This window comes from Cygnus olor, chromosome 13 (assembly GCF_009769625.2).
Source record: "Cygnus olor isolate bCygOlo1 chromosome 13, bCygOlo1.pri.v2, whole genome shotgun sequence".
NCBI classification, from domain to species: Eukaryota; Metazoa; Chordata; class Aves; order Anseriformes; family Anatidae; genus Cygnus; species Cygnus olor.
The window spans coordinates 2,348,782-2,375,117 of record NC_049181.1 but is presented as its reverse complement, the minus strand read 5'-3'; the positions used below and the strand labels follow the sequence as shown (position 1 = coordinate 2,375,117).

The following is a 26,336-nucleotide window of genomic DNA, read 5'->3' as shown; positions in this document are numbered from 1 at the left end:
ACCTGAAATACAGCTGATATAACCAAGGCGCTGGAAGGTTATTCATAGGCACACATCTGTCTTTCCTTTTTCGTCGTCGGGTTTTCGCTTTTTCCTCCGGTTTTCGCGTTCTTTTCCTTTCCGTTTTCAGTTCTGTTTTTTGTTTTGTTTTGTTTTGTTTCGTTATTATTTATTTCCCCCCTTCTTCCCGTTTTCCCCTTCGTCCCGGCGGGGACCGAGAGCGAGCCTTGTCCGCGGCTCCCCGCCGCGCTCCGGCCCGCGGGGGGCGAGGAGGGAGGGACGGGGCGAGGAGGGCAGGAGGGGGGAGGCAGGGGGGCACGGGGGGGGGGCTGCAGGGCAGCGGGGGGCCGCTGCCGGCTCCCCCCGGCGCGCACAGGTCCGAGCCCGCGGGGCCGCCGCCCGGCCAGCCCCGGTCAGAGGTCGTGGCAGGCCGTGTCCGTTTTGACGCCGTGCGAGTAGACGTCGTGCTGCTGCTGCTGCTGCTGCTGCTGCTCGCCCGGCGGCGTCATGCGCTTCTCCTTCTGCCGCCGGTTGCAGAACCAGACCCGCACCACCTCCTTCTCCAGCTGCAGGCTGTCGGCCAGCGAGGAGATCTCCTGGGCGGCCGGCTTGGGGCACTTGAGGAAGTGCGTCTCCAGCACGCCCTTGACACTCACCTCGATGGAGGTGCGCTTCTTCCTCTTCCTGCCCTGCGCCGCGATCTTGTCGATGCTGGTGGGGCTGCCGGTGGAGGAGTCGGCCTCCTCCAGCCACTTGTTCAGCAGCGGCTTCAGCTTGCACATGTTCTTGAAGCTGAGCTGCAGGGCCTCGAAGCGGCAGATGGTGGTCTGCGAGAAGACGTTGCCGTAGAGCGTCCCCAGCGCCAGCCCCACGTCGGCCTGGGTGAAGCCCAGCTTGATGCGGCGCTGCTTGAACTGCTTGGCGAACTGCTCCAGCTCGTCCGACGTCGGCGTCTCCTCGTCCGAGTGGTCCTGGCAGTGGTGCCCGCCCAGCTCGCCGTGCTCGCCGCCGTCGCGCAGCCCCGGGTGCAAGCCCTGCGCGGCGGCGGCGGCGGCGGCGGCGGCGGCGGCGGCCGCGGCGGCGGCGGCGGCGGGCGGCGGGGTGAGGCCGCCGTGCTCCAGCATGCCGCCCACCGCGAAGCCGGCCTGCGGGTAGGCGCCCAGGGGCTGCCCGGCGGGGGCCAGCGCGGCGCTGTGCGCGGGGCTGGCGCCCCAGGCGCCGGGGTGCGTGGCGTGGGGCGAGTGGTGCGCGACGTGGGGCGAGCGGTGGTGCGCCACGGCGCCCAGCTGCAGGTCCTCGCGGCCCGGCTTCACGTCGGGCTGCTCCAGCGGGCCGCCGGCCAGCGCGGCGGGCCAGGCCCCGGCGTCGCCCAGGCCCGTCACCCAGTGGTGCCCCCCCAGCGGGTGCCCGCCGCCGGGGACGCCCTGCAGGTACTCGCCCTGCAGCAGCTTCTGCGGGCCGCGGAACGCGCCGCCCTGCTGCATGCCCGCGCCGTCGGCGGGGCCGAGCGCGCCGGCGCCCAGCAGGCTGTAGGGGTTGGAGGCGGCTGTGGCCATGGCCGCCGCGCAGCCCCCACGAGTTATACTGAGCCGCCGCCGCCGCCGCAGCCTTTGACATCCACCGGCACGGCGGCCCGGGCAGCGGCCGCGCCGCGACTGGCGGCCGCGCCGCCCAATGGGGGCGCGCCGCCGCCGGGCCCGCTCCGCGCCGGCCAATGGGCGGCCTGGGGGGGCGGGGCGAGGCGCCGAGGGGCGGGGCGAGGGGAGCCGCGCGGGCCGCGGCCAGGAAGTGAATCACTCCGCCGGCTGCGGGGGGCGGCCGCGGCGCGGCCCCGCCGCTTAACTCCTTCCGCGCTGCGCCCCGCGCCCGGCGGGAGGGGGGGGGGGGGGCTGGAAGAGGGGGAGCCGGGCGGGGGGGTGGGCGCGGGGCACGGCTTAAATGCGGAGCGATTAGCGCCCGGCAGCGCGACGCACAGGTTAAGCGGTAGCGCCCCGGCGGCAGCACGGAGGGACCACCCCGGAGAAGCCCGGCCCCGGCCCCGTGCCCCCCCCCGCCCCCCCCCCCCCCCCCCCGGTGCCCGCCCCGTGCCCGCTCCGTGCCCGCCCCGCGCTGCCCCCGGGCCGCCCCGCGCCCCCCCCCCCCATCCCCCCCCCTCCCCCGGGCCGTGCGCTCCCGCGGAGCGAAAACAACGAAAAAATCAAAAACTCGCCCCAAAAGGCGCTTCCCGAGCGCCGCGGCCGTAAAGCCCCGCGCCCCCTTCCCGGCCCCGAGCTGCGGAGCGGCCCCGCCGCCGTGCCCCGGGGCTGCCGGGGGGCACCGAGCCCCGCTGCCCCCCCCCCCCCCCCCCCCCGGCCCCGTACCTCGGGCCGGCTCCGAAGTTAGCGGCTGACCTTTCCCTGCATAATTGCGGAGGTAGCCTGGCTGCGTAATTGTGTTTGCACTTGCAGAGGGCTGCATCGGAGTTCCCTTATTGGTTTGAAATTCCATTAAATATATTGCAAGAGCTCCTAGGTTAAGCTTGATTTAAATTTGCATACATTTTCATATATTTAGCAGAAATAAAAGAAGGCTTGCAGCTACCCGAAAGTCATTAAGGCATTAGTTTCTCTGAGAAGACAGATCTGAAGAAAATTCAAGAAAATAGCTAGACCCAAGGTGAGCGCTCCTCCGCTTCCTCCGCAGCCGGGCACCGCCGCTCCCGGCCCCGCAGCGGGCAGCGATCCGCGGGGCTCGGGCACGCCGCAGCCCGCGGCCGGGGCAGCTCCGGGGCCGGGGGGAGAGGCTCCGGGGCCGGGGGAGGGGAGGGGGGGGTTGCTCCGGGGCCGCTCCCGGGCCGCCCGCTGCCGGCCGCGTCCCCCCGGCGGGCCCGGGGCGGCTCGGAGAAAAGTTTGCAGGTAGCCGGGAGGCGCTCGGCGTGCTGCGGGAGGGGTCAGCCGGGAGGTCAGGGGTGACAAATGTCCCCGCGAGAGGGGCTGCGAGCCCAGCCCAGCCCAGCCCAGCCGAGCCCGGCCCGCCGGAGGCGCTGGGCACGGCGGGGAGGGCACCCACGGAGCTGTATGGGCGCTCCGCGGCTTTCTGCTCGCCTCCTTTCTTTTTTTTTTTTTTTTTTTTTCCTCCCCCCCCCCCCCCTCCTCCTGCACGAGCTTCGCAAAATAAACATCACCGGAGCCCGCGGAAGAAGGAAAGAAAGAAAAAGAAAGAAAGAAAGAAAGAAAGAAAGAAAGAAAGAAAGAAAGAAAGAAAGAAAGAAAGAAAGAAAGACAGAAAGAAAGAAAGAAAGAAAAAGAAAGAAAGAAAGAAAGAGAAAAAAAAAATCCAGGCTGTATAAAAACGTAACTAAATTATTTAAAATTAATTTGCACTTGAACTTCCGAAACAATTTGTCAAATCCCGTTGCCCGTGAAAAGAGACGCGCAGAGCCGCCGTTCGGTCCCGGCGGTGCGGGGCAGGGGACGGAGCCCAGGGCTCGCTGTACCGGGGCAAGGCAGCGCTCCGCTCCCGGCCGAGGGGCTCGCACCTCGCCCGTGGGCGAGCCCGCCGTATTTTAAAGTGTTTTTATCTGCATATAGTTAAATCTTCTTGCTGTTCTAACTAATCTGCTGGAGAGGGTTTCTTTAGCTCTTTCCTGTCAGTCTAACTTCCCAAGTGTAACAGATGCCGCTCTCAAGCGGTCCTTTCTGCTGCTTTTCTTTATTCAGCCTCGCATATTTCTCCCCATGATCTGGGTTTCCATAGAGAGAGGAATAAAAGGGGGACCATGGCCACAAATCCCCTGCCCCATGCAGAATAAAAGAGCCTTATTCAATAGACGACCCCGTCTGGACATGGGAGAAAAATAAGTACATGCAAAGCTACTGTTGCAAGAATTTGTAACTTATTTTTCATAGACTGAAACCCATTAAAGTAAAAAAAGTTTCGGGGTCCGGACCGTGCTCCGCAGCCCTTTGGCTCCGGGTGCCTTCGCGCTCGGGGGACCCACGTTTCCCCGGCGGGCGCTTTGCCTTCCTACCTACTTTTTCTGCTAAATCTTTGGCACGAAAAAAGATCACACAATAGCTGAAGGCAGCCTACCGTCTTGGGGCAGCTAGAAGTCGCTATAGAGAAAACCCGGCTTTGAAGTGGAGGAGCTGTAATTGTGTCGAGTCCCCTCGCCCGGCGGAGGCACCGCGAGCGGCTCGGGGCAGCCGAGGGCCGGGCGCAGCCTCCCCCCTTTCCCCCTTCCCCCTTTTTTTCCCCTTCCTTCCCACCCCCCCTTTTTTTTTTTTTTCCCCCGTCCCCTTTTTCCCCGTCGTGGGCACCGGGCTGGCGGCGGCGGCACCTCCGAGCGGAGCCCGCGGGGCGGCGGCAGCGCTGGTCCCGGCTGCGGCGGGGGAAGGAAGGCGGGTGGGGGGGGTCCCCGGTGCCCCCCGGTGCCCCCCGCACCCAGCCCCGTTACGAGCCCCGGCCCGGGGGTGCCTGCTCCCAGCCGGCTCCGTAGGCGCCTCTGTCGGGGTAGGGAGCTCGGGGGGAGCGAGCCGAGAAGCGCCGGGAACGGTTTCGTCGGGGCTGGGGGTATTATATTTTGGAGACTTTTCTCATTGTTCGTCTGCGGGAGGGAAAAAGAAAAAAAAAAAAAAAAAAAAAACTGGCCAGAAAGGGGTTCGTTTTGATTGTGTTTAATACGGCATGAAGCTCGGAGCGGTAAGCTGTGCCTCGGTGTCATGACCTCTATATTGAAAACTTCACCTTCAACACAAGTTCACTTCGGAGACAGGACGAGTTAGATTGCGCTTGGTGGGAACAAGTGCAAATTTAAAAACAGAGTCAATCATAACGGGGGTGGGGGCTGGGAAAGGGCAATTTAACCGTTTCTGGAGCCAGGAGTTAAGGTTTGCATTGTGTACGCCGAGGCGCTGATGCTAACGCTGAAACCCAGCCCCGCATCGCTCAGCAAGCAGAGCTGAGAAACAGGCTCCTGGATCTCCGGAGATGCTTTGTGAAAGCCTAGCCTGCGTGGGGGAAGGTTAGGAGGAAAAGAGGAATTTACAGAGTATTAGCAGAAATTAGCCAATGCCGACACAAGCTCAATTAGTTGTTTTTTTTTTTTTTTTTTTTTTTTTTTTTTGGGGGGGGGGGTCTCTGTTGGCTGTTGTCGAACGTGAGTAAATGCCGTGCAGGGAGAGGGAGAGCCCCAGCACACTGCCATCTCAGAGCCGCAGCCAGGAGATGGACTGACAGATTGCAAATTAAAAGAGTCCCAATGTCAGACCGACCGCAGCCCCCGGCGCGCAGAGCCCGGTAGCGCTGAGCCCGGCACGGAGCGAGCGGGGCTGCGGCGGGGCCGGTCCTGCGCCGGAGCAGGGCTAGGCAGGGACAATAAAGCCAGGCACGGGCAGAGAAAATCGCAAGGTAAATTGCATTCGTGTTCTAACCGCTGCGGTTTCCAAATCGTTGTGCGCACCTCCTCGCTGCTCTGCTCGAATCGCCATTTATGAGTATTATAATTTTTATTTTTTTTTTTTTTCCACGCTGTTAATGCCTGAAAAATGTACTTGCTGGGGAGAAAAAGATGTCGTTCGTTTGTGCGCTACCACGTCACGGGCAGGTCACTGCTCTCTGTAGCTCGGCGGATGCGTGGCAGGTACTGGAGCGAACATTTGGTTGGTTTGCTGCCGAGAGCAAAAATATTCCGGGAAGTCTCTCCAAAGCGCACTTAAAAAAAAAAAAAAAAAAAAAAAGATGATTATTATTTAACCGTGGGACCGGTCCGTCTTGCCGTGCCTTAAATCCAGGCGGTGAAACGTCGGGGGGCGGCTGCAGAGCAGGGCGCGGGGCGGCACGGCGGCTCTCGGGGCACCTCGGGGGTGCTGGGTCCGCGCAGCTCCTCGGGGCGCCCCCCTGTGCGCTGGGACCTTCCCCGCGGAGCCGCCCCACGCGCGGGGCTCGGGAATAATTCAAACGCAGGTCCCGAACGTGCGGGATCCCGCTCAGACACATCTAAAGGAAGGGGACTGGGTTTGAAACCGCGCCGAATGGCGTGCTGCTTAACCTCTGTTGGCTAACGAGACACCGAAGACAAATGGCTCTGTTCCTGGGCTGACAAATACCTGCCTTGCTGTTTGGTAGTTTGCTGAATAATTTCAGCGTGCCTATGATTTTTTTTTTTTTTTTCAACCGTACGTTTTTTTCCAGCTTTATCAGTCAGCGTGCAAATTGCTCGGTGATGTCCGTGATCCTGCAGAGGGATCTGCAGGTCCCTTGCGCTCCGAGGTGCCTCGTCCTTCCTAGGGTCACGTTCAGAAAGACGCCCGTGGTGCCGCTAATTCTTTGTTTTCCCGCAGATGAAATGGTTCGGGGTTGGCGGAAACTTCGCTCCCCGCTTCACTCGCGCTGCGCCCATCGAAGCCGTTACAAAAGCCGCACTTTCAGGCCGGGCTGGGCTGCTGAGGGGTGCTTCCTTCGGGAGCAGCTCTCGGGGGACGAGAAAGCGCTGAGGGACACGAGGCAGCTCAGCCTCTGCTCGGACACGGGCACGGGGCCGGGGCAGGTGAATGCCTGGCGCACCCCGGTGCCGGCCGGCTGCGGGCGGCGCAACTCGCGCCCGGCTGCGCGCAGGGCACACAAAGGCTCAGCCCGGCCCCCCCCGGCCCCCCCGGCCCTGCCGCCTCCCCCCGGCCCCCAGGGGGTCGAGCCCCGTCCCCAGGCCGGCGCTGCGCCCTGCCTCGGCCCCGCGGAGGGGGCGGCTTCCCCCAGCCGCCCTCCTCCCCCCGCCTCGCCTGGCATCTCCCGGCACCTCTTTTTATTTTTACTTTATTTATTTATTTATTTATTTATTCCAGGGGCAGCCTGCTTAAAGGCGCTGGAGGCTTGGCCGCCCCTTCCCCCGTTTCCTCCCCCCGCCTTCCCGCGGGCAGGGGGCGCGGGGGGGGCAGCGGGGCCGTGCGGGCCCTAAACCGGGGCAGTGCCCGGGCCGGGCCGAGACACGCGTGGGAGAGCAGCCATCAGGCGGGGAGCCGCAGCCCCCCGGCTCTGCCTGCCCGGCAGGAATAAACCCAAATAAATCAAAGCTGCTGCGGCCCGGCCTCCCCGGGGCAGGCGGAGGCTCCCCCCAAGCGGGGCAGCGGGGCCGGGGATGCGCTCCCCGCAAACTTTTCATGAAATCACTAAGATTTTGGTTTCTGCTGGATTTTGGGCGGCTGAGAGCATCCCCTGGGGCCGGGGCGGGAGGGCGGAGGGGAGCGGCGCCTCGCCGAGCCCCTCGGATTTGGCGTTATTTCGCCTTTTAGCGTGGTTTGGCTGCGGGGAGGTCCGAGGCATCCCGCTCGCGCTGGGGGTGCGGAAACCACGGGGACCCACCCGCCTGTAGGCCCCTCGCGCAGCCCTGGAAACGCGGCCTCGCCGGGGAGGCTGTGCCGGGGGGAGGCTGTGCCGAGACGGAGGCTGTGCCACCGGGAGGAGGCTGTGCCGGGAGGAGGCTGTGCCGGGAGGAGGCTGTGCCACCGGGGGCGGGGGTCCGGCCCCTGATCCCGCAGCTCCGCGGCTGTTTGCTGCCGCCCTCCGCGAGTGCCACCTTCACGTGCTTGGCTTCTTCTGCCGAGTGCCTGGAAATTACTAGTAGTGGCTAAGTAAATTGCAAGTAAACCTAGTGAATTAGGATGATTCTCTATCGGTTTAATTTATGTTTTATAGTTAGTTTAGCCTTCTGATTTGATTGCCTTAGTAATGTGAATTGCCTACAGCTGCTGATGATACAGCTTTAATTCTGTTTTAAAGGTCATGTAAACATGTGCCTGTAGCATAAGGAATGCAAATTCAATTCCCTTTTAATGCTTCCTCGCATTCACTTCACAGCCTTCACCTCGAAAATTAACAGGATTTAATATAAAACTCTTTTAATGTTATGATTTCATTAAAAGCCCCCTCTCGCCGGCCCCGCCGCCTCCCACCGGGGCGGGGGGCCCCCGGGTCCCCCTGGGGCAAGGTTGGGAGCGGGTCTGCGCCCCCGTGCCGGGCCGTGCCGGGCCGTGCCGAGCCGTGCCAAGCCGTGCCGTGCCGCCAGCTCGGCCCGGAGCTCGGTCGAGCTGCAGGTGGGCACGGCGACACCGGGACCCGGTGCCACGAAGGAGCGGGGCCGCCGTGCAGGTGTATGTGCGGGGCCAGCCCGTCGTGCGGCCGCTTCTCCAGGTTCATTTCTAAGCACAGCCAGCCCCGGGCTCACGAGGGATCGCCTCGCCCTCCTGTACTTCAGGAAAAAAAAAAAAAAAAAGAAAGAAAGAAAAAAAAAAAGGCAGTATTCCCCCCAAATCCCCCCTCCCCGTTTCTTTTCAAAGGGTTTTAAGTGAAGTTGCTGGGAAGTTTGGTCGGGGAAGCCTTTGAAACGACGGGCTCTAACGAGCGGGGAAGAGCGTCAGGACCAGAGCGGGGGCAGCCGCTCGGAAACGGGAGCGCCCCGGCCCCGCACGGCTGCCCCGGCCCGCACCGCGCCCGGAGCCCTCGGGGGGGACCGGCCGGGGCCCCTCGGGCCGCTTCGGTGCCTCAGGACCCCCAGCGGGGCGAGGCAGAGCCCCGAGGAGCCGGGGGCAGGCGGGGGGCTCTGCCCGGGGCCGCTCCCCCCGGCCCTGCGAGTCCCGGGCCCCCCCCGGCCCCCCCCGGTGGCAGCGAGGGGTCCCCGCGGGCCGGGGTCCCTCTGCGTTCGGGGAGCGAGCGATTTCTGCGAAATCCGAGTACTTGGAGCAACAGCTCATGGGTGATTCTGTTAATGTTGCACACCTCATTAAATAGCCCCAAACAGAAGGAGGTTTAAATGACTTTATTGAATTAAAAATAGCATAGAAAATCACCTACGGTCCTTTCATCAAATAATTAATGTAAACCATATACATATAGCGAGAGGTTCCTTTTAACAAATCTGTTCGTAAAATGCGCAGGGGTTTACTTAATGGCTGAAATAACTCAGAGCAGCACAACTTGCCCGAAACAGCGAGCCGCACTCGCGCACTTCCTAATATGTTCTTGTGTGTTTCCCTGAGTGTTTTTCTTCCTTATCTTTTTTATATCTGAAGTTCTATTCCCCTCCTCTACTCCATGTATTTGATCATTTTTTCAAGTCCCTTGGCTGAACCAATCTCTTTTCATGCAGAGGATAAAAAGAGAAAAACTTCAAAGTAGGTTCAGGTAATTAACAGCTGAGGGGAATATAATCTAAACCATAGGCCCTGCTTTGCACCCAGGTCTGCTTTCAGAGCCAGCCGGCAAGGGAGTGCCTATTCCCTGTAGCATCCAAATCTGCTTCCTCTGAACAGCTTTGCCAGGCCTCCAGTTATCACATCTGCATTTCAAACACCATGTCTCTGGCATTAATTATTAATTAGCCTACAGTCACCCCAGAGGATTTAAGTTCCAGCCTGCACATACTTATTCATTGACCTCTATCTTAGTTTTTGTTGGAAAAAACCCACTAGAATGCTTAATAATTTCCTTTCTCTCAGACCCTCTGTTCTAGTTTCATGGAGGGGAAACAGTATATTTTCAGAGATGGAAAATCACAGGGTTGTCTAGAAATTTGTTTAGAGAAAAACGCTATGTCAAGAGTTTGAACAAACCATTTCAAAAGATTTAGCAGGAATTTGGCGTAAGTATTTTTACCTTTGACAAATGAATTTATGGATTTCCCAGAACTGAGAGGCGGTGGATACAAATACGATGCGCTTTAGCTCTGCGCAGGGTATTGCTCGGTGTGCACTTTAAAAATACAAACTGGATTTAATTACTGGGTAGCACACTTATATGATCAAACTAATGCAAACGTTTATTTGAAAGCTCTGGGGTTACACTGCTGTTGACACTAGTAAGAATGAAAAAATGCCGTTGCAAGGCACATTAGTACTTGGGCATTAAATATGCACTCCATCCTCAGGAATATGCAGCCGAAGAAGTATGTTTTATAACTATTTTGCATCGTTCCCAAGGTAGTTTGGAGGATGCTCTTTAGCCAGCAGAATAACTGCGTGTCATGCTACTGCTTTCTTGAGCACTGTACTTCTTGACATTAAGCTTCCAGAGTTAAACATTTGGAGTAATCAGGTAGGAACCAGGTTATGTGTTTTTCTCTTCTTCGCAATGCTACCCGAAATTCAAAGTGATTGTTAGAGTTTCGCTGGACCGCATACTGGATATTGCCTTTTGTTAACGCGTTTTAATGTTACAACGTCCCAAACCTCTGAATGAGCCCTATTTTATGGAATTATCCATAGATAAACTTCCTTAAATATTGCCAGGGTTTCTTATTCTTTATTTGTGGTACTGTCTAAAATAATTACTGAAACATAAAATATTCCTACACTTTGTTTCCTAAAGAAGTGTTTGCTCTGTAAATCACAAGGTCAGACCGGTTAACTTATATGCCAGCCTAGAATTGATTTTTGAAAGCATTTAATCTTCACCTAAGACTCTTTTGAGTTTCTATTTAGTGAATGCTATGGAAAAGAGGTTTGATGCACAAACATGCATGCGTAAACTGCTGGACTATCTCAGTAAACACAAATACATTTTCCAAAATTGCAGCTAAAGCAGCCCTTTAGGTAAAATCACGAGCCTCGTGTGCCTGTGCTTCAGGAAATGATCACCTGAAAATAAATGTGGGGACTAATGCCGAAGGCTTCCACGAGGTCTCTGTCTCCCCGCCTTCCCCGAGAATTTTGCAGATTTGGCTGATACTGGCCTTTTATTGTTTTCAGATTTTATGAGCAGATCTGGGTAGTGTTCAGCATTGTATAGTAAATCTTCTTGCCTCTGCTTCAGGTATTTGGACTTGTTCTTACCTGGGATTTTCTTAGCAAAAGTGCTTCTATTTCAGAATGAAGAGAGGAGTAGGCAGTACTTCAAAGTCCCTTTCAAAAAAAGATTATTCTTGTTTATAAAATAACAAAATTCATCCTGATGCTGAAGAGAGGAGTAGAACTATTTTAATAACATGTCCAGGACCTTTAAATCACTTCTGCAGTGATACTAATACTAGTAATAACAGTGATAATAGAGAGAAAAAAAAATCCTAGTGTGAAACCAGGGCTGGAATCTGTTCTTCGTAAATGTCAGAATGTTTCTGAAATTAAAACTTAGCTGTTAATGTAGCTCTGCACCCGATGAATATTAAAGAGGAATAAGGACTCCATTTCTTCCATGGCAGAGTAGAGTGAGATGGAAAACAAATCACACGGCAGCTTCATTTGCAGCGATGTACATAGTGTGTTTTAGAGGATGTCTGACTCCTGGGCATCAGGGAGATTTCATAGCTTTTGAATAGGGGCTGCTTCTGGGCTGTGATCTCGCTGCTCTGAGGCCTCTGGTGCTGCCTGTGGACGTGGCGCACAATCCCGCGCCGTGCTGTGATGGCAGAGCGTCTGCTGCAGCTTCGCGCTGCCCGCGGTCACTGTCCGTGTGCAGGGGCTTCCCTTCCCCCTGGCAGCTGGAGCCGGGCATCTCACGGGCTGGTGCTTTAAGACACCCCGAGTAGTAAGGGTGGACTGGCTCTGGCTTACCCAGGGCTTGCTTTATGTGGTTAAAATCGCAGTGATTATATATGGCAACACAGGGGAGTCTTCCTGTAGTTGAGAGCTTTTTCCAGCCTGTGCAAACTTAAATACAGCAAAATAAATACATTTTCTCCTACTGTCTGCCTGCTTTCCGGACTAAGATTGCAGGTTGAACCAGGATCTTGAGATATTGGCTCCGTATCCCGAGGCTGGAAAACTGTTCCCAGTGCCATTATGTAACTTTTTTGGTGGTTATTGTACCTGGAGTGAGGAAGGCACGAAAGTACACGTCCAGCGGGTTTGACATGTTATGAAATATATGTACCATTCTTGTTAGGAGGCATGAATTTCCATAAGAAGCTTATTTTATGGTTCATTTTATATATATTTACATTTATATTCTTCCATTAAAGCTTAAATGTTTTACTTCCTTGGTAAGACCTATTCCTTGGCAAGTCTGGAAGTGTTTTAACCTCTGTTTTTATTATACCCTCCACTGTAAAAAAAAAAAAAAAAGAAATGTACACGATAGTTTTCCAGTAGTGACTAGCATCCACAAGGACTGAGCTGTAACTGGGTTTTGTGTTTTCAGTGTTTCACGTGAGCATGTTTTGAATTCAGATTTGTCTGTTGCGGATCACTTTGTATCTGGAGAAATCACATGGGTTATTCTGATTTTAAATTACTTGAACAGTGATTATCATAAAACGCTGCTGATTTCTTGTGCGTCTGAAGTCCACGGACATCTGTTGGTAGAGCCCCGGTTGCTGGGTTGAAGGAATGTTACCCACTTGGGCACTTACCTGTAGGTGGGAAACACTCGCATGCAAAGGAGGGTAGGTGAAGCCGGAGATCACTACAAATATCCTTGTGTCAGCAGAAATGGGTTCAGATTAGATTAAGCATATATTGGGCCAGACCTTCTGTTGACATAAATTGGTGCTGTAGTGTTGGTATTCAGGAAGTTAGACTGAGTTACATGGACTGGAGATTTGCTTAGCCTGAGCAAAAGATTGCATGAGTGATATCAGAATTAGTTTGCATAATGTCTGCAATGATCTTAGCCCGGATGAAATAGTTTGCCTTCCTTATAGCGTAGTGTGCTAATGATGCAACCTGAACTGCAACGTGCAGTGTACCCAGCACAGAGATTATCGGTAAGAAGGCAATGAATGCCTCTGACACAGGAGATGTCACAGGTACTCCAACTGTGACAGCAGCGAGTGTTGACTTCTTGTGGTGACCATTTCCCAGGGTATTTCTGCAAGCGCTGCAGAAACGTGTGCGCTCTGAGAGCAGCGGTCCACCCTCAACTTGCCTTTGCCCCAAGTAAGACCGTATCGGGACTGTGCTCTTAAACTTTGCTTTTAGCCATCTCGGTCTGAAAAAAACAAACGAACATCCTTAGGCCCCTCGCTGACCACACTCTGGTGCTTCATTACACGGCATAAAAACTGACGCACTTTAATTTCTAAAGAAGCAGTGAAGTGCTCTCAGGATCTGCCTGGCAGTGCTCCAACGCGCAGCCACCCTGCTTGCAAGGAGAATAACCTGCATATGGGCCGTACGCCGGTGACTGCCAGGCAGCGTGTCTGTGCAGACGCACAGATCATGCCTCTTGACCCGCCAGCTCCACCCTGAAACTCCCATTCATCATGCCTGTTGCGAAGGGCTTTTAAGAGCAGTGTTGTGGCAATCATGTGCAGCCTTTCCTCTGCCTCGAAGCTCTTTTTTTTTTTTTTTTTTTTTGGCAGTGCCTGGATGTAAAGTTTTAAAAGACTTTATAGAGCTCCCATTTCCTTTTTTTTCCTCTGTGTGTAAATAACTGGAGATTATTATTTTTTTTTTTTGCCTGCCCTTGCTGTGGATTTGAGTCTGTACCAGAATGAGTTAATGGGGCTGGGCTGACACCTAAGGTAAAGCGTCACAGTTTGGGTGACTTTCCATCAGCCAGGAGTCCAGCCCACTGGTTGCAGATAATGCGCTTGTTGCAATTAAACACTTCAGTGCCACATGTGAACAGGATATTTAAAAATTGTTTGTACACATAAAACAGTGCGCAAAACCCAAAGAACGTGAATTTTTACCTATTATTATTATTATTACAATGTTTTTAATCATAAAATGATATGTATGTGTGTGCTGTGTAGCTACTACTACCAAATCGCATGTAACACTCAATGGTAATTGTGTTCATAATTATGGAGTTAATTGAATTTCTGTAATAGTAAAAACTGGCATATAAAAAGTCTCTCAAGATTAAATGTTTTAGTTAGGTAAGAATATACTCAATTGCAGTATTTAATATAAAGAAAGTAGCCCCATATGCAAGTGAGCCTGAGCTTAATAAAATTCTCTCTGAAAACGAATCTTCTCCATAAAGGCTGTTCCAAACAAAACGTGGCATCACACACACACACACAAAAAAACATGCTTTCTCATACTGCTCCTGTTTTTGCCTCTGAAGGAAAAGCAGTGTACACTGAGGTATTTGCGAACTGGAGAGATACATTAAAGGAGCCTTCTGGTGCAGCTTCATCATCCACATCTGTCAATCTTATAGGATATGAGAAGTGCACTGGAATTGCACTGTTCTGTGTGGCAAAATTAGCACTGCTGTTAACAGCTTAATATCATAACAGCACCACGTTAGAAAGACAAATTTTGCTTATAGCATTTGACCTTAAAGGAGTGGTATCTTTCTTCTTTCTCTTTTCCTTTTCCTTTTTTTTTTTTTTTTTTTTTTGGTAATCCATTAGGTGTTTTAGTACCACTTAAGGCTAACTTCATGGCTGATTTACAACTCACTGATTTCACAGGGGAATCACAAGATGTAATACAGAATATTGCCCTATGTGTCTAGTACCTTTGTTCCATAGGTTATCTGCTGATTCATTTTTTAAGAGAAAAGAATAAGGTTAAGAATTCCAAATTTGTAAGATATTAAAACATGGGCAGTCAGCCTCCTGAAAATGAGAAAAGGATCAATAAAAATGTATTGGAGTTCTCTTCTCTTCTCTTCTCTTCTCTTCTCTTCTCTTCTCTTCTCTTCTCTTCTCTTCTCTTCTCTTCAGAAAAACATGAAGGCAGATACTACTTTATTTGTTACAGCTCTAAATTTAGCTCTGGTTTAGTATTACTAAGAATATATATATATAATATATATATTTTTTTTTTCTAGGCAGGAAAGTCTCTTTTTAAGTATACTTATTAAAAGAATTGTGGCAGCTGAACATTTTTAACAATGAAGTAATATACATTTTGAAAAAAGAGCCTCAAATGTCAGCTAACACAGTAATGACCTGGCCCTGTAGCAAATCTTGCTTTAATACCTCTTTTCCAAAAGATCATGTATTGAGTTTCATTATTTTCTGCTCAGATTCATGGGAGACTGTTTCATACTATAGCATGTTTTTATCTATGAAGAGATAGGCTTGAGTGTGTACAATACAAAATATTGATAATTAGACCTCAGTTCCCTCATCTTTAGCAATGCATAGTTTCCATTCATGATTTGTTTTGTTTAAAAAAAAAAAGTTGCTTGTTCATGCTTGGTTGCTACACTATATTTTCAATATTACCATTGTTAGTTTATGTAATAAAAAATGTAAAGTGCCCCTGAACTAGCACGAAGTGTCGTGGCTTTATTTTTGTTATTCCTCACTTCCTCGCAATCCCTGCTCCCCTCCCCCAGCCGCTCCACTACAAAGCTTGTTGTACAGGGACTCCATTAATCCTACATTTCCTAGATGGTATCTGAGGCACAGTGGGTTTCCACAGAAATTAATTTGTCCTGACAACAGGCCTAAAGATTGGAGTCCAGGGATCACTTGGCAAATTCCCTTTAAACTGAGCACAATAATAAACAGAAAGCTGATAACGACAGTTCTAAAAGACCACACAGAGGAAGGACCCCGAGTAGACTTGCTCTGTGTATATCTGCGAATACCTCTGATAACTAGCAGACAGAAGCTTTATGCTTGATAGGAAAATGAGCAGACTGATTTATGCACGTTTTAATATTACAGCACCTCGCAGAACTAACTTCATCTAGCAACCTAAACTGCTTTCTGCAATAAGAAAAGTTCGATGTCGATCTGGCCAGCTGGTTTATACTACTCTTATTTAATATTTGTATTAATGGCTCTGCGACCGTTTTTCATGTCTTTTGTATTTTAACATAGCTCTAATTTTCTCAGTACATCTTGCTTGTGTAAACATTTAAAAAAGTTGAATAGGGGGTAACAGTATTTTAAGGACTGAATCTGGAAAGTTAGCCATCTGCTCTAAATATACTTTTTTGTAACCTTCGAGATTATGTTCATTTTTGTTTTCAATCATCTTCTGTGTAGTAATTCCTTATTAAGGAGCAAAGAGCATTTTAGACAGCCTTATTGCCCGTTTGCTTGTTTTTATTTATCTTTGCCTTGGGTGCATATTTAGATGTTGTTTTCCCAAAGCTAAGGTATGGAAAATAGCCGTGTTGGAAATATATACTAATGCAGTAAGTGAATAAACAAGCATTCATTCAACATTCTAGAGCTTGTCAAGTGCATTTCAACCCTTGATTTTTGTCAATATGGAATTTAGAGCTTTAAAGATAATTAGAATTTGTGGTGTGTCAGTAAACTGCTGCCAGTTACATTTCCGAAAAAAGCCATCATAATATTAAGAGTTAGGATTGGTAGAGTGATGTTAAGTAATATATATGCTGCTTAACTCTTCACCACTTCAGAGTAGGGTATGTAAAAATATAAATAATGGATAAAAGAGGAGGACAACTTAAAAGGAGGTACAGAAAATGGATTTTGGTTATTGAAAGATACCTCAAAAGTAAAGTCTGACTTTGTTTTCAATGGCCCAAATGCATTAGGAAACAGGATACAGACAGGAATATGCAGCTATGTCAAAAGAAGACAACAAGTATGCCTGACAGGTATGGTCATACACCTGAATAGCGTGAGTCACGTTTGATTACTTTTAATAGCTCTGATGTTTCTTTTAAGATAGAAATTTGGTAAGGGAATTCTACAGGATATATCCAAACTCATCAACAAGCATTGAAAACAATGCGCGGTCCGCAAACTTTTCTGGCTAAAGAAATGTGCACATGCTGGAGATTATCAGAAATATTAAAACTGCAAATCTGCAGCACCCGGGGAAGGCAGAGGGGAGGCGGGTGCGGGTGCGGGTGCTGGCGGGCGCGGGGCACGTCGTGCTCGCTCCTGCATCGCTATGCGAGGCCGGGTGGCAGGCTGCCAGCGGCTGGGTAGTTAAGGGCTTGGAATGCTGGCTGCCCTTGGCATTTGTGATACAGGGAGTTTATATAAAAAAAGTTCTGTCTTACATGCTTTTCCGGCACAGCTAATGGGCCCAATTCTGCTTCTATTATCGGTAATGACAAAACTACCATTGACTTCAGTAAGGGCAGCATCAGACTCACTATTTAAGAGCTTAACTAGCTGAGAGGTGGGGTTCTATTATACTGCTGGAGTGTGATGTATATACCACGCCTCCCTGCTGAAAAATAAAATCTTTTGCTCTCATTATTGGCTTTAAATTAGTTTGTACACTATGAATTAATCAATTACAGCCAACATACTTTGGAAATTAAATTCAGGATGAGTAGTGCAATTTATATTTGTCACACTTAAAGAACTCTATTGTATGGGAATGTGGAAGATTTGAAAACAACTAGTTTTAATGCTCTCTAGCTCCTCTTCCTAGGTTCTGGTGCAAGAGCAAATCGACTTGCTGTGCCTTTTAGTTCTGTAAAAGAACAAACCCAAACACTCCCCTCCACTTTTCCCATCACAATCATTCTATGCATTTCAGTGGACGAGCTATTAGGTTTTTTGAATTTGGATCAAATCAGGCGTTTTTCCCCCAGCAACTAGTACTCTCGTGTGCCTTATACATTTGATTTGAAGGACTGTGTGTTATTTGATGTTCTTATGAGATAAACAATAAACTTTTGAATATGTTTTTTCCATTTGAATACAAGCCTAGGGATGCTTCACCCTGCATCCTAAAGCCTGATTTCCCCTGGGACTCATTATCATGCAGCTCACATGTTCAGTCACCTACACTGTTGAACTTACTATCAAATAACCTTCGAAACGTTACTAGTTATTACGTGTCAGAGGGCAGATTTATGATAAACTAACTTTGAAACAAAATAATGAATTCTCAGCGTTCTGTTTTCCAGCAGCATTTCTGGTAATTTTGTTAGATTTAAATTTTAAAACAGTAAGTTGCCTTTTTCTCTTATTCTATCATATAAAACAGCTCCCTCCCCTCGTGAAATTCCTCCCTCCTTAAACATGGTTTATGATGATTTGAGCACTGACTATGAAGAATAAAAATGAGAACATTTGTCTGTGAGCTACCAAACTGCCCACTGGAGTTCATTTGCGATTAAACTTTCATAGCTTCCTAACTTGGTGAAAGTTAAATTAACTTAACCCTTAGCATAGTCTACCAGTGTCAAAAATACAGCTGCGTAATAGAGGTTGGCAAACACAAATCTTTTCTCCTTGTGCTTCATAGTGCCAGTATTTTAAGGTTTCAAGCAAGGTTCTTGCATAACAGTGACAAAAATCAATAGTGTCATCTTCCCAGAAAACACAAACATTTTACAGTGGACTAGAAAGGCAATCCAAAAAGGTTTCCCGAATGCTGTGCTGTGTTTCAGCCCTTAAAGGCCATGCTCAAGGATATAAATAATTGGCAAATTTTCAAGAAAGCTGAACGTGGCTTCAATAGCCACTCCTTTAAATGGTAGCCGGCACGATTGTGACTTTTAATGAGATTGTCTCACAGGAATGAAATTCGGGTAGATAAATGCTGTATAATCATTCTGGAGGTGATCAGAATAGCAAACGTCCACAGATGAAATGTAACCGTACACCATGTCAAAAATTAAGTCTGGCTAATTTGGATAAAAATCGGTGTAGTTCCTCTTGGTATCAGTGGAATTTTTTTCTGCTCTATTTTAGACAAATATTGGGCAGATTAATGTCATCTCCTACTGGGCAAAGCGTAGGCTTTGAGATATTGCTCATCTATGATATTGCATGGAAAGCGCCTGACCTGGGGTAGCTCTGTGAAGCTTGGGGATAGAGCCACCACCTTCAGTACACGCTCTCATCTCTTTTGCTCCTCTTGCCGTGATTATGGTTCTCCAAGGGCATTACGGGCAAAAGTTCCACATCAGTCTGTCTATTAATATTTATGCAGCAATTCAGGAGGTAATGCATTGTTAAAATACAAGTTGGAAATCCACCAAATTTAATCACTTTTAGTACTGCAAATTATCTATTTCTACATCAGATGGAGGGGAAGGGGGCGGCTATCATTACAACAGTTTTTTTACCAACTTATTTGCCAGTTCTGAGAAGGTTTGAATTAAAAGGGGCAGTGAATGCTGTTGTATAGCTGATGTGTTTTAAAAGGAATATAAGATGTATACATGCACTTTAATGTGAGGCACGCCAAAATATTTAAAGTAAATGCATACTATATAGGTAGGTCCTCTGATCACTCGTGCTGATTTAGTTCATCGCTATCTTTGTGCATAAAGGACTGCTTGTGTACATACAGGCCAGTAGGATTTGCCCTTTCCTACTACACAATTCCTCCTGCCTAAATGCAGAAAGAATATTTTTTATCACTGGTCTCACTTTGTTTTTGCAGCTGTCTGCGCGCATCAAGTTAGTAATACAAACTCTGTCAAAGACCAATCTCTCCCTTCCACACGCTACAAATTCTACAATTATTATTTAGAGTTAACCTCATAAGAAAGTGTTCATTATTTAAACTGTTCAATCCCAAAAAGAATTGTTAGCTATTGTTATCTAAGGACCTCCTGCAGTCTCCCCTTAGTCAAATAAGGCTCCTTTTGTTTTCAATGGGAGTTTTTTTTCTGAGAACTAGCTCTGAGCTTTCATGCAAGCAAAATAAATCCAGTGAAAGTAAAACATTAATTAAAATGTATAAAAAATAAAAAGGAGAATGTTCAAGAAGACTGGTACTCAAATAAAACACTTTTTTTCAGGTCACTTGGCTTTCTGATGTCATTTCTGGCAGATTCGTTAGCCTGGCTCCATCACGTTATGTTCTGAACCATAACGTGATGGGAGATGATCAAAGTGAGAATGCTAAAGGCTCAGGACATTTAAAAAATGTTCTATTCTGGAAATTGTTCTAAAACTATAAACAGATTACATTAAAAATCTGTGGTACTGAACATGGTTGCTCATCATCTTTTTTTTAGAAGGAGATACTGAAAAGTTTGGGTAAACAGCATTGAAGTTTTTATGATGGCAGGCTGAACATTTCTCCAGAATTTTAGGCAATGCAAGCCTCTCTGAAATGTAATATAACCCATTTCTGCTTTTAGGCATGTTGTTTTAATCTTTATACTTGAAAGTAGTAAGCATATGGGTCAGATCACCCGCTCCTGCTAATGGACAAAGTTCCATGGACTTCAGTGTCCAATTATGCCAGCTAAAGATCTCACCATTGCTGGGTTTTATTTCCTTATTTTTCTTGTCTTCCTGATCTTTGACCCCTTATCAAAGGAATGCCATCTGCAATATGATAATAATATGAAATTCTCTGCTCACTTTATAACAGCACATGTCCCAAAGAATTGTAATGATCCTCACCTTTATAGAAAACGCAGCTTATGAGGGATTTCAGTGCTGTCATTGTCTTTGGCTGGCAGAGGGGTGACACTCAGGTAGCTCGGTCTGCCATTGCATTGGAATATTCAATGTTTTTGCATTTCCCTGAAAGAATTGCTCTGTGGGATGAGTGAGCAAATAAACTCATTGGCAAGTCAACAGACTGACAGGAGGTCATTTTTCCTAATTTTAGATGCATTTTAGTGCTCAGGAAAGTGAGAAATAGTAGTGCTGATTTTTGAGTTTTTAAGGTTACACACTCTGGTGCTCTCAATCAGTGCTAGGATGTGGGGTGGAGGCAGAAGCACATAGACAGTGTGACACCGTAGGTACATAATGGAGCTACACGAGAGTGTAAAAAGGATTTAGATCTATAAGCAGGATTTGACTATTGATTTTGATTTATGAGCTGAATATAAGTGTGTATTTTAAGGAGCCTTTAGAGTTTGTGATTTGAAATATACAGAGTGCGGGTTTCCCCTCAGTGTTGTGCAGGAAATCATGCTTCTTTATATTAGGTTTGTAGCAAGAAAACCCTTAGTTTCAGACTCTGTACACCACGTAAGCAATGGAGTGGCCAGGAACGGCATGATCCATCACTTCCACTGCCATGCTTTCTGGGAGAAGAGGAGGGAATGCTTACACTGTGCTTCAGTGTACAGCTTATTCCAGGTGTGGTTTTTGGTAAGTCAGTGCTGCTCGAAGAACTGTAGCTGTTGATAGGGGCCACACAAATGCCTGAGAAGGGCTGGGGCTTTCGGGGTACCCGTGCGGTGCAATAAAGAAGTGCTTGGTGAGTCTGAGAAGCGGCGGTCAGCTGGAGTGCGGTTGGAAACGTGGCTGTACTAAGTGGTGTGAGAGGCATCCCGGGGCAATCGCTTGAAAAGTGCAGCAGGAGCTTTTGGCACCTCCCAACCTCCCCTGTCCCCCATCCTTCCACCCCGCTGCAGGCGTGCAGCTCCTCTTCTTGGGTGGCAACAGCAGTTGCAGCTGGTGACCCTCATTTGGTGCCCTCTGGCTCTGCCTTTGCTACAGCTCTTATCATTTGGACAAATGCTGCTCTTGTTTACAATAATGTAAATTTGGAGCAACCCCTCTGCCATTTCTCCAGCATAAATATTGCCCTCTGTGTGATTCCTGTCTCCTCCTTCACACAGATGGGGCCTGGGAGGCACGGGAGGAAGCCTTCTCTTTCTGAGTACCCATGCATTGATCTTTTGGCTGCAGGCCCCAGGTGACTGAGCAGGCCATACATTCGATCTATGTAGATATGGGAGCTGCTGTTTGTCTTTCATTTTTTTTTTCCCTCTCTTGACTAAAAGCACTTCTCTTCCCAGCTCTAAAAATGACTTTCTATGGGAACCAAGGATGCAGCCCACAGTTTCTTTACTGCACCTCATTACTGCTACTCCAGTCATGAGAAAAGGCTGTCTCGCCATGACAAACTGCGTGCTGGCTCTGTGATTTGTGCAAGCTCAAATTTTGCACTAATTCACTTATATATACTAGATGGAAAACACAGCCTCAGGGCTGCTATAAACTATGCTGCTGGAGCCGTGGAAGAGCGCTCTGCCAGCTGGGGAGTCGCTGGAGCGTGCCTTGCACGGGGCCGCAGGAAGGAGGGAAATGGAGTTTATGCACTTGTCAAAAAAGCTGCAGCAGGGAGAGATCCAGCGCGGCACAGCACAGCTAACAGCCCTGCAGCCGGGGCACCTGTACCCGAGTTAACGCGGTGACACACCGGTTGCATCGCTGGCAGCGTCCTGGCAGCCGCCCCGGCTCTGTCCACGTGTCGGCTGCCCAAAATCAGCGGCTGCTTTGGACTGTTCGTTGAAAAAAGTTGTCTCTTTTCCCCTTTGCTCCCCTGCAGCCTCGATCCGCCCTTGTGTTTTGTTTGGTGCTGCAGTGCAGTTCTGTAGCTTTAGTTTTCCGTATAGCCCGCTGGAAGATAATTTAAGAACGTTTTCTTTTAAGAACAGCAAGAGTGCCACATTAGCTGACTCCCAAAACGATTGCTTGTCTGGTTACAGATAGCTGTTGACCTGTTCCTTTAATGTTACAAGTCTGCATCTCACTGCTCTCTCAAGCCAACCTACTTCCTTCTTTTTAATGAAATTGTCCCTTTAGCCTTTTTCCCGGGCTGGCTTTTCAACAATAACATTAGAAACAGCCTGCTCAGTTCTTTCCTCTGCTAATGCCTTGCCCAGAGCTAACTTGCAGCTTCACTCTGTCAGCTGTAAGATATAGGTATACTGTTGTCTTAATTACTCATATTTCTCCTGCTGCTCATAATTCTGCTTGTTCCACCAAAGAGCTCTTCAGAGAGCTTTACTGCTTCCTTTTTCCTTTCTTTGGGGGTTTAAAGGTTGTCAGATATATAAACGCTCCTTGTTGCAGAGCTTTGGTGGTGACAGTGTCCTTTGTAGAAGAGATTTAGGGGGATGGGAGAACTAAATATGAATGCTTTTACACTAAGTCTCTGTGGAAGGAGAGAACACACGTAGCATTACCTTGCATAACAGAGCATCAGGAGTGTGTATGGCAAATCCCATCTCTAACGAATAGCCAGGCAGCTATTCCTTCCGCAGCTTCAAGTGCTGATGCTGGCTGTCAGGAGTAGGGGTTTCTTTGCTCTCACTGTCCACCGCTGACTATTCATGAATTGATCTGGCCTACTGCTATTCCTCTAAAGCTACTGTTGAAGAAGGACTGGAAACTTAAAACCCACCATCACTGTGCTACGGCAAAGCTGTAGTTCTTTGTGGTTTCAGCTCTCCCTTTTATGATTATACGCTACTGCTTCTGTTACTGATATTAATTAAATAATCTGTCTGCTACTGCATGTAGAGTCACCTAGAGCAGACTGACAACATGACATTTGTGGTTTTTTTGGTAACGGTTTGAACCAGCTTTGTTGCAGAAGCGAGCTCTGTAGTGGGCGACACCTTTGGCCAAAATCCTTCTCTCCTGGCTGTTTGAAGTCCTCTTTCAACCTTAGTGGCCATCAGCTCTATATGGGGAGGTAGCTTGTTGGCAGAACACATCATAGCACTCAGCTGGCTGTCATAGTTCAGTTTAGTTCAGCTGGCTGACAGGTTCAGGAAGCAGTACTGTGAATTTATGTTAATTGAATAAATTAAGAGCCTGTCAAATGGCTGTGGCTGAGCCTGTTTCTACCACCGAGCTTGTTGAGCTGGTGGTATGATCTGAGGTGGGACTGAGCTGGATGAACCTTCCGCAAGTGTGACTCAAACCCTCCACTCCAGATTTCAGTTTGCTAATTTTGTTGTGGTTGCTTTTGAATAATTACCTGGAGAAAATGCTGTACACATACACAGGACGAAACAGAGCAGTGAGAGACAGCAGCATCAGAGAATTACAACTCTTAGAGGTTTAAAGTGACCTAATAGAAGTAATAGGCCTACAAACAACAGGCTGCAGTAAGTCAGGACCAAACTCATCAAGTAGCACAGATGTGACTAAAGACTCTGTTAGAAGAAACAAATGGAAATAGATGAGAGAACTCGGTGAGAGGCATTAGAACTAAAAAGTGATTCTGTTCTGCATGGAGGAATAGCATGGAGAAAATAGCTCTTCAAGCTAGTGCACTGCTCTAGAGGAGCTAAAAGGGAGTGGAGTAGCTGCCTCAGACAAGGCAAGTTTCAGGCAAGGTCACACAAGTTAGGACACACGGGAAATAGAAGCAAATGACAGCTCATTTCACACCCCTGTGTATGGGAAGCTCACAGCGAAGGAAGGCCATATGAGCAACACATGGTGCGGCTCCTGCCCCGAGAGCGGGCGAGAGAATTGGTGAAGGTGGCACTACTGAAAACCCCAGTTCCCTGATGTTTGCCACAGAATTTGGTGCAGGGCAAATGGCTATGTGGTCTGTGATGCTCAGCAGCAGGCATCTGCACTGCTCCCACCTGCAAAGTGAGTTCTGCCTCGGTGAGAAGAAGGAAACACTCTGGGAAGCTGGCAAGGACCAGGGGTGGTCAGTTCAGCCTGATTTTATTGCAGTGGCCAGTGGCACAGCTGGAGGCTGCCAACTGCAGTTGACGAGTAGTTATTTGGCTCTGTTTGCTCAAGGTTTCCTCTGGGAGCCCCAGCACTGTCTCCTGAAAGCAGCTCTGAGGGTGTGTGGGGGTAAGTATGTGGTCATGCAGCTGCTTTAGCACCTAGTCCCTTCTGGTCAATCTTCTGCGGTGATGCTGGGCAAATTACTTGACCTTGTGCCTCCATACTCCAAATGTAAGGATATTTCCTGATTAACTTCTGTCTACAAAAGCAGGGGTTGTTAAAAGAAGTAGGTCTTATGACTGTGTGGTACTTGGATGCCATGGCAATGTAATTAGCTGCACAGCAATTTTACTAAAAATGTCTTTGGTGGAGGAGAGACCAAGGTGGGGGGCTTGTTCAGGGGATGGATGCTGAAGGGGAGCAAGTTTCCAGACCTGTGGTTTCACCACAGCTTGACTGCATAAGACAGGTCATTGAAGGCAGATGTGGCTGACCCAGAGATTCAGAGTATAATGTTTACTACATGTGTTCATGCGAGATACAATGCAGTACAAACCATTTGAAGTGTTAATACATTACACAACAGCTTTCCACCCCCAGCAAGCCTTTTGAAATTTTTATGTGGTATCTTGGGCTAAAAATCTTTTTGAGCTGATGTATACCTTTGAGTGAACTTCAAGAAAGTATTACTGCTGTCATTAAGTTCCCTTTTTCTCCCTCTTTCTCTTCAAACTTATATATGCGTTCAGGAACTTCTGGACTGCTTAATCCGAAGGAGAGAGGCATGGGTTTGTGCACGGAAATCTGAAAGGCTCAGAGCAGGAAAGCTGTGCTGATGATTCGTTTATCTCTGTTACTCTGCCAAACCCCCAGACTTTGGCTGCCTGGGTCTTTTTGCCTTTTTATATCTGTTAGGTCTTTTTTACTCCCTACCCTCAGAATGACCTCTGTAGCTATGGTTCCCAAATGTTACCCATATTAAATATGAGTATGTGTATCAGCATCCACAAGGCACATACTTCCAAGCTGTTCAAGCCCTTGCGTCGTAGCAGCAGCCTAAAAACCCCAAAGCCTAAAGCTTTTGGAGTTAATAGCTCTAGTTAGCTGAAAGTTATTGTGACTACATCCTTGCTACTCCACTGAGGAACAAATTTGTTCCTGTCACTTATGGTTAACCCTAGTGTAAATCTACCCAAGAATTGATAGGCTATTTTTGTTGGTTGAATGACGACTAACCATAGTAATAAAAAGTAAGCTTTCATAGTGATATTTAGAACATATTTTTAAAATTCAGTGAGATAATGCAATGATGTAATGAAGGGCGAACTTGGATCGGGTGAGATTTTGGTGGATTTCTTAATTCAGATGTTTTTCTCTTGTATTTGGATTTTCTTGCATGTTAGGATGAGGCACAGTCAGACATATTTTCCATCCTGATGAATGAAACAGAGCTCAAGGAGTTTAGCTGAGATTGGCTTCCCCAGCAAGAAAGATTGCTCTTTGTTGCCTGGATCATAACTTTAAGGCATGAAAACTATTCATCAGGAAAGCAGCATTTTAACTCCTTCCATCTTGCAGCCTGATCTTTGCTGAGTTAAAAATCCTCATCCAGAGAAGGTGATCAGAGTTTGCTATGGGCTGTAATAAGTCTATAGGGTCACCTTGATTACTGTACATCAGTGCTGTTCTAGCAGTATGTTCCTGATAAGCCAACTCATTGCCGTGATTTAATCCAAATCTGTTTAATCATATATAATCCACATAATTCAAACATACTCACCAAGGATCCGGTTTTATGGCTGTACCGGGGGGAGGGAAATCTTGTGTTGTCACAAGTCATGCTGACATCAGTGGGGTTTCTTATTGATGTAGGACTTAGTGCTGGCACATGCAGTTACAGCAAATTTGGGGTTTTAGCATATTTGCAATTTGATGTATTTTTAGGAGGCCATTGCTTTGAGTTAAGTGAGTAAATGAACTCTGGGCCATGTCCAACAAAATCCCTGACTGAGAATTGTGCCCGGAGGTCATTTCGAGGAAATATGTACAGTGGTCTGAAATTATTTGTTGTGCAATTAAAAAATCATAAGCCTTTTGTTTATATTTCTGGATTAGA

The 26,336-nt window shown here is 48.6% G+C and overlaps 1 protein-coding gene and 1 long non-coding RNA gene across 6 annotated transcripts in view; one reads left to right on the top strand and one right to left on the bottom strand.

Moving 5' to 3' along the window:
• Positions 1 to 342: 342 nt before the first annotated feature.
• POU3F4 (POU class 3 homeobox 4) lies at positions 343 to 1,599 on the bottom strand. The gene has a single exon (XM_040572791.1). It carries the CDS (start codon positions 1,554 to 1,556, stop codon positions 414 to 416), a length of 1,143 nt encoding a protein of 380 aa, XP_040428725.1. The 5' UTR covers positions 1,557 to 1,599; the 3' UTR covers positions 343 to 413.
• Positions 1,600 to 2,325: 726 nt separating this feature from the next.
• The window catches only part of LOC121077438, an 88,111-nt gene continuing 64,100 nt past the window's right edge, over positions 2,326 to 26,336 (top strand). For 2 of the 5 annotated variants that reach the window (XR_005824041.1, XR_005824039.1), the window contains exon 1: positions 2,326 to 2,655. This is a non-coding gene — a long non-coding RNA (uncharacterized LOC121077438). The other 3 variants (XR_005824040.1, XR_005824037.1, XR_005824038.1) reach the window with 3 other exon arrangements.

Coding starts and splice junctions, on each gene's coding strand:
- POU3F4 (XM_040572791.1), bottom strand. CDS start 1,556: ATGGCCACAGCCGCCTCCAACCCCTACAGCCTGCTGGGCGCCGGCGCG.